At 42.3% G+C, this 8,435-nt stretch overlaps 1 protein-coding gene across 1 annotated transcript in view; it reads right to left on the reverse strand.

Moving 5' to 3' along the window:
• kif26ba (kinesin family member 26Ba) overlaps positions 1-8,153 on the reverse strand; it is a 113,444-nt gene extending 105,291 nt beyond the window's left edge. Inside the window, exons 1-2 of the mRNA XM_059348955.1 lie at positions 7,671-8,153; positions 5,600-5,998 (exon numbers count right to left, since the gene is read on the reverse strand). Coding sequence (XP_059204938.1) covers positions 5,600-5,998; positions 7,671-7,730 — 459 coding nt within the window. The 5' untranslated portion in view covers positions 7,731-8,153. The remainder of the gene's footprint in view (positions 1-5,599; positions 5,999-7,670) is intronic.
• Between the last annotated feature and the right edge of the window lie 282 nt (positions 8,154-8,435).

The following is an 8,435-nucleotide window of genomic DNA, read 5'->3' on the forward strand; positions in this document are numbered from 1 at the left end:
ATATAAACTCAAAAATAATTCAATCCTCAGTACAGATGAAAGTTATCTCAATAAATCTCAAGCTGCCAGTGAGAGGTCCTCAGAGACTGAATATATTCACAAACATGCCCTTTTTTGGTTTCCTTTTTTATGTCTGAAGTGGAACAGTATATGTTTCACTTTATAAACATACATGGTTTTGACTTTCAGCTGATCTGAAACAGACACTTTGCTGGTGAGTAAAACATAAACACACACACACACGCACACACACACACACACACACACACACACACACACACACACACAGACACACACACTGACCCACTTTCCTGTGCTGAACTGGACCAACCAAAAACAGATCACCCTGCATCCATTTTTGATTTGGGTGTGGATATAAAGGATGAATACACATACACAGACAGACACACGGATATACACACCAGCAGAGCGGGGACAGAGGCCTTAAGTGACTACAGCTGTGTAGCCAGATGTGCTTTTGAGTCCTGTGGTTACAAGTGTATGTGCATTTTGCGTGCCTGTGTGCATCTAAACCTGAAAACCTACTCTGCTCCGTCTAATCCCTCAACAGAGTGCTGTTGCTCTTTGCCCCCCCGCCCTTCCCTCTCTATTCCTCTCTCTCTCTCTCTCTCTCTGTCTTTCTCCAGCTGACTGAGTTACAGCAGTAATAAAGGTAAATGGACAGTATGACCCGAAATGGATTTCAGTTTAATTTGAAGATAACATTTCAGCCACATCAGAAACACAACACACAGATGCTATATCTATCGCTTTTAAACTACTCCTGAATGAGTGAATGAGGTACAGTGTCTGCAACAAGTACTATAATGGACAGCTAATACACAATGTACATACAAATAAGAAATTTTTAGCACTAACTCACAGCCGGTTATCCAACAAACAAGTGGATCAGCTCACACCAACACATGTTCCTCTGCCGTAATCAAATATCATGACGTTTCAGCACAGTGACAAATTCTAACACACTTATATACACTTATGTGTATGTGTGTGTGCTTATTTCTGTATTCACAGAAGGCTTGAACAAACCGCCACACAAACATGCTAAATGACCTACAAGCTCGACACACACACACACACACACACTCACACACACACACAAAACTGCAGACATCCAAACAGCAAAAATATTCAACACTAAAGTGAAGGTCATCATTAGCATAGTATTAACAGTCCCGTGCAGTGTGTGTGTGTGTGTGTGTGTGTGTGTGTGTGTGTGTGTGTGTGTGTGTGTGTGTGTGTGTGTGTGTGTGTGTGTGTGTGTGTGTGTGTGTGTGTGGGTGGGTGGGTGGGTGTGTGTGTGTGTGGCAAGCATGGGTCAAGCATGACCTATCATGTATTCATATCCAGGGACAGAGACAAGTCCACATGGTTCAGAGATGTGCATGTGTGTGTGCGTGCATGCATAGTATATGTGTGTGGGGGGGTCAATCGGTTGGTATATGTGTGTGTTTTTATTCTCGCTGTGAGGGGTCACATATGTCCCAGTGTCCTGTGGGAATAACATGGGGCCTCATGCTGACAGCGCAACAGGAAGGGACACACACACACACTCAGCTGAAGTGCTGTTCTGGCACATTTGGTGAAGGAGAAGGATTATGAGGTCACATTGCTTCACCAAGGACATGAGTTTCCCAGACACAAAACACCTGCATAGGTCAGCTATGCTCACTCTTGTAAGAGTCTGAGGAAGAACCCACTCTGTAAGAAACTCAAATACCCAAAACCCTGTTGATTATATAAAAATTCAACAGGGTATAGTCTCTTAATTTGGTGGTTCACATTCACAGGTTGTTTTAAATTGATGAATTAAATCATGTACCATGTAAAATCGAATTGACAGCTTTATTTTACTGACACTCGCAACAATGAGAGTCATTCATCAGCCAAAAAACCTTGTTCCAACTGATCCTGTATCAGCTGACTTGTAGGAATCACAAGCAAGAGCTGAGAAAGAAAACTTCCAAACAACAAAATAACACATTTAAGAACACACGTCAGAGACACATGTTCACTCTTCTGACTGTGACATTACTATGAGAATATGTAACATGCTGCATGCACGCTGTAGAACACAACTCCCACTTCCTCTGTCAGTTTTCTCTGAGTTTGAATCAGACAGAACCGAAGGCACTAAAATCTCTAAATTTCATTCACAAAATACTCCCGAAATAGTGATATAGTAAATGGTAGTTTGGAGCAGGAAGAATCTGATATCTCACTAATATCACTTGTCAGCCTTGCTGTATATGTTCCCCGGTATTTCTCTCTCCCTGTTGCCAGAATTCTGCTTTATATATATTTTTCATGGAGGAGAGAACGGCTTTCGGTCAAAAATGTAATTGGCACCTTCATGCAAAACAGCGATATACTGTATGTCCCCGCATGACTGGTGGAGAGTGCACAGTCATCATCCACTATCAGTGCCCAGTTTCTCTGATATTGATAGTTTAGAAAATGTCTAAACAAAACAGACAAATTGGCCAAAACGATTATGCGGTCGGCCTCTACTTCATAACACGGTTTTTGTGTACTAGCTTCAGTGGTACTTTTAATGGGCTGTACACAACACTCAGAACATTAATATAGCAGTGAACAACCATTAACCATGTAAAGTTACGGTAACGGTGTCCTGATCAGTGTATGACGTCACATTATCTCTGCGTGCATATTAACGCGAGCTCCTCCCTAATAGCATTGAGCATGTGCGCACACACGCACACTTTCGCTTAAATGACTTTTATTCTGACTTTCATTATTATTGTCACTATGGAGAAGCCTTGGACCTGTCTCCGTGCCGCAGCACTGATTGATAGTAAGACCAAAAGCCTGTGAAACTATCAGTCTTGCCAAATATTTTTCACACTGAACCTATATGACACGCAGAAACCTTCCTTCCTTCTGTGTTCCCCGCTTTTGCTTCTAAGTTAAATAGCTAACTATTTAACGTAGTTATTATAACTGCAGTGTTGCACTTGCTAAAGTGATTTGGAAAAATGTAATGTTTACATAGGCTGTCACGAGAAACAGCGCCCAATATCATTGGGCGAAATTAGCATAATTACCCAGCAAACCTTTGAAATTTTTCAAGAACTAACGAGAATACTGAATACAATTGGGGGAATAATGTATTTATTTTTCTATTAAAAAGAGGACGTTTAGCAACATTTGAATGAAATTCTTCATAATTACCAAACACACCATAAGTGTGACACCAAACTCTTAAGGGCTACGATTTCAAGCTAGAGAGGTAAACATATTCGTGAATGTACATGTTTACATGCACTTAAGTGACTAAGGAGGCCCTCGGCCATGTGCCCCGGGCATCTGGCTCCCGATGCACTGCACCGACTACGGTGGCTGTCACAGTGACAATGGATTCCTGGCATTATGGAGGAAGTATACATGCCACCTGTTACTACTTTAAATGTGCTGTTTTTAGGACTGTTAGCACCGTTAACTGCCAGCCGGCTCAGCCACCATCATGTTGAGAGCTGTGCAGACAATTGATATGCTCTGAATTTAGTGTCCAGTTTCTTTAAGCCAACATTAGTACCTGCAGCTGTTAACAAATATGTTCAACTGAATAAGTGGGTTTCAGTCACGTGATTATGATGACGCGTAAAGGCGGGGCGATTTCAAATGGAGGGCAGGAAGTAAACATTTGTAGCCTAAACATGGAGGAAACCATAGTCCGCACGATAGCCCGCTAACATTAGCACGCTAGCTTGCCTGTATTAATCACATTGCTGTTGAACAAATCAAATGAATGAATGATACACGTTTAAGTTGGTCTCTCTCAACGGCACCGAGTTGCTCTTGGTCTCGCTATCCCGTAACGTTAGCGGGTGACCGATAGTGCCCGTATCAATCACATTGCAGTTAAAGAAATGAATGATACAGGTTTAATTGACTTTTTTTTTTTTTACCTTTATGGACTACAACATTCGGTATTCTAAAAAAAACACTTTCCCTTCTCTCTCTTTCAACGATTGGAGCAGCCGTATACTGCACATAACATTGGCATTTTCTCAGACGGCAGATCCAGCCAATTGACTTCCTGCCCTTCATCTGAATTTCGCACTCTTGCGATTCAGCAATGTGACATCATGTGAAACCCAACTATTAACGTTATATGCAGATGTGTTATTGCAACCACACCAATCACAACACTGTAACTTATATGCCTGTGCTAATTCTACACTGTAATAAAGTAAACCACAACGGAGAAGCTTTAACCAGCCTGAACTAAATCCAACCTCACAAATAACATTTTAATTAGTGACCTGCCCACCAACAGTCCCCATTAACCCCCACTGTTCCTAACAATATCCAACTGTCATGTTGTTGAGCTAATGAGAACCCACTGTTTCTACCTCTGTCAGTTTTACTGGCTGTACAGTTTGTCTGTCCCGCTGTAGTCCTACATCTGTCTTCTACTCGCTGCACACTACACTTTATTAGCCCCACAGTGCATAATACATTCTTATTTGTTACCAATTAACTCCAAGGCTGATGTGTAGCCCCACTGCATTCATAAGTCACATCCAGTCAACTGTAGCAGAAGAACATTGACCCCAGAGGCAACATGTTTAACAATTATACAGAGGCAAAAATCCTGCCAAGAGGACTTCCATGGTTTTTTTTCATGCTCTCTATATGTATATAACCACTAATTTGCTACCAGCCAAACCAATGTCAAAACCAAAATGTACTTATTACTCTATATTAATGTTTATCTGACCCACGTACTACAGCACAGCATGCATGAATCACAATGTAAGCTGGCTATTCAGTCAGCCACAAGCAAACAAAAAAGACATGGTGATGAAGCTGTATAGTATATGATTTGATATACTGTATCATAAATCAACTCACACCACTCTGGGGCTCATAATCTGCCTGTTAAAAATCACTGTACTAATGGAATTAAAATTGATTATATAGATTACTGAAAGAAAAAAAAGAAATCACCTGTCAAAGAAAATAAGAAAAAGGCTGCAATCTCTCTGTATATATGGATTCATATCTGCTCTAAGTGGTAAATGCCTTTCAGTAATCAATCATGTTAATTTCCTCAAAGGAAAAAAGCAATATAGAACAAAGTGAAGTCATCGATTTGGTGATAGGATCGATCAGGTAAACTGAGGAACTCCTAGACAAAAATCTTAACAGTCTTGTCTGTGCCATCTATTGTTTTTGGCTCTGTGTCAGTAATTGATTTACAGCTTCAGATACAATAATTATCCTAAACCCCAAAGGCTGTTCAGCCTCTGCTCTTCTCCACAGCTGGTCAGATGAGGGTTGGACAAATTACAGCATCCTTATGATTTATGAGAACAATAACTCTGACTACACAGCCACGCAGTAAGCAAGGGAATGATTAGAGGCCCAGTCTTTCATGAGCAACCAAGTTAATGTGTGTCACTGTCCAAATGCCACAGTTAATGAAGGAGCTTGTTATTTTTGGAGGCTGTGCTACTGAGCGTAGCTTACTCACCACTGGGTGACAGAACAGGTTGTACAACACACACATTCAGACACACAATAAGACAAGCAGACATTATCTAGTTGTTACCTTGCTGGAGTACGGTCCAGGGATGAGCAGTTTCAGCGCTTGTCTTTTCAGCTCAGTCAGCCTTGCGTTGCAGTTCTCACACCATATCCCTCTCTCGCTGCCAGGGGAACTTCCACTGCCTGAGGCTGGTGATCCCGTCCCAAAACCCGGGGAGCCACCCAGAGAACCAGGTGATTCTGTCCCAATCCCTGGAGAGATGGTCCCCGGTGATCCAGAGAAGGACCCTGGTGAGGAGATCCCTGAGCCTGGAGACGGGGTGCCTGTGGAGCTCGGCATGGAGCCGGCACCCTCCGGAGCTGGCCGTGTGCCAGAACGGGTGTTTTCATCATAGGTCTTTCGGTACCATGTGTCCGGGAAAAAGGCAGAGGCAGATTTGGTCGGGGAAGTGTCAGGCATCTGCTAAAAATGTTCATTAAAAAAAAGAAGAAAACTTTACTAATAGGCCTTTTCATGGCAGGTGTAAGTAATACAAAAGCAGATACTGATATTAGATATTGGCCGATACTGACTCAAATAGCTGGATCAAGTATCGGTAACAATGTGGTCTGTGTATTTCAATTCAGTTCCATTTGTATAATATATACATTATACAGTGGAATTTTAATTCCTGTTTAAGTTTTGACCAATTTGTTACTACCTTTAAAAGGTTTACACACAAATTTGGATTCCTGAAGATTTTTTTAGTTAACACAATTTATTATTATTATATTTTAATCAAAATAATTCCGTAGATTTCAACATATCTTTGTTTTTGTTACACTTTGTTTTACAAAGTTGGGGAAACAATGTTCAAGTCAAGGACTGAAACAGTCAATGCATCTGTATTTTCAATTCCATTAAAAAAAACATTTTGTATGAATATGTGCAACATCCCACTCATCCAAGTGCACACAACAGGTTGCCAAGGGATGAGAATAAAATAATGAGGAGTGGGAGAGGGCACGTGTCTTGTATCATGCAAATTAAAAGTCAAGTGATTTGCATTTTGCCTGTAAAGCAAAATAATGATGTGTGTTCACTACATGCACTACTGTAGGCCACTAATTTTATTGAATTTAACAAATCATCCATTGTTCGGGGGTCTGCTCACAAGCGAGCATACACTACATCTGAAATTGAAATTAGTCTGTATGAAAAAGCTAACCTGACTCACAGTTTCAATGGTGAATATATTGTTTTGAAAAGAAATTCACAAAATACAGTAGACAGCCAAAGTAACTCAGGCTTCTAACAGACACACAGCTATAGGCAGTCAATGGATAGACAAAGAGTCCACATTGACACTGGGGAATTAAATCAAATGGTTAGACACTTAAAAACAGGAAGCAATGTTAAGCATTTGCTGTGATGGTGCAACAACCCAAGTCAACATATTGGATACTCCCATTACCGTGTAAATAGGATTAAGGCTGATTCTATGTGGAGACTTGTGTTATTTTCCTCTATTTAGACGGCCACATGGGAACATCAAATGAGCCGCAAGGAGTTGAAAATTAGATATTTTGCGGCTGGATGAATCCAGTCAGAGAGAGCAGACCTATTGATGTGGTGGTGGCTGGAGAGGTTGGGTACTACGGCGACTTTAATCCCTCACTAGGGCTATAATAAGGAGGCAATGAGTAGGCTGATAGGTGGGAATGCTCAATCATCTCCAAGTGAAGAGGTGGGTGTAATGTGAGCCAACCCTATGTTATAAATTAACACTAATTAGGCTGTAGGCGACAGGCAGTGACACAGGTGTGAGTGGAGTACCTGATTTAGCTGCTTGCTCCTCAGTTAGTGATAATTAAAAGATGTGGGAGCTCTATCGGTGAAATGCATGCAACAGTTGAGACACCAGAAGCACTGATGTGTGAAATGTGATCTTCACAAAGCTCTCAATCAACAGCATGAGCACACATTTAATGAATTGATGCTGAAAAAGGTGAGGACACTACAGTCTGCTGTTACAATGGGCAGAGTGAGGTGCAGAGCATGCATCACCTAATGGATGAGAAGTTTTTTATGTTTACTAGGTGTATAGGTAGCAGAGGTGTGTCCAGCCCTCTGGCTACTGGAATGAATAACCTACCCCATATTTTCTGCTCCGGCTGCTCACAGACCTCTCCTTGGTCCCCGACAGTGAAGTCATGTTGGAGGTGAGAGGAGGGGGAGAGGAGAGGAGGGGAGAGGAGAGGAGAAAGAACCTCTGCTGCTGCTTCACATTCAAAAAGAGACCACTGGATCGATTTCAATTAACCACACGCCCCTGCAGTTTGCTCTTCTCAGTGTGGAGGCAAACCTCGCGCCTCTTCTAAATGCATGTGGAAACCGGTTACATCCCCATTCCGTCGCAGAGAAACAAAAAAAAATCCTGGATGTTTTTCTTTTCCCGCGGGGTTGTTGCTTCTGGAGAAAGCCCTCGATCCACTTCTTTTAAAAAAAAAAAAAAAGCAAACAAAGTGCGGATTCACACAGGTCGTGTGAGAAGGCAGACCGCTCCCTGTCAGCAGAGTGCGCTGAATGAGGCTCTCTGCTCAACAGCGCTCCGGACTGGCACCGCACTCGGCCCTGCCTCTCTCCATCAGCTCTGACCCTGGCCAGGTAACACTAAATCTCCACCCCGGGGCGAGTTCCGTCTCAGGCGCTACCGATAAAGTCACGACTCAGTAGATCGAGTAATATCTGGCTGGTGTAGACCAAATTCCTCCTTGTTTATACTTGTTACTATCCCCTCCTGTTGACTTCCCGAGGCTCCGCATTCTGCTGAAGCCAGCAGTGGACTGAGGAGACAGAAGAGAAGCGCACATCTGGAGGAGGGCGGGGCCAGCCTGCCCATCATCAGCCACAGACCAAT

The sequence above is a fragment of the Centropristis striata genome, chromosome 2, assembly GCF_030273125.1.
Source record: "Centropristis striata isolate RG_2023a ecotype Rhode Island chromosome 2, C.striata_1.0, whole genome shotgun sequence".
Classification (NCBI taxonomy): Eukaryota; Metazoa; Chordata; class Actinopteri; order Perciformes; family Serranidae; genus Centropristis; species Centropristis striata.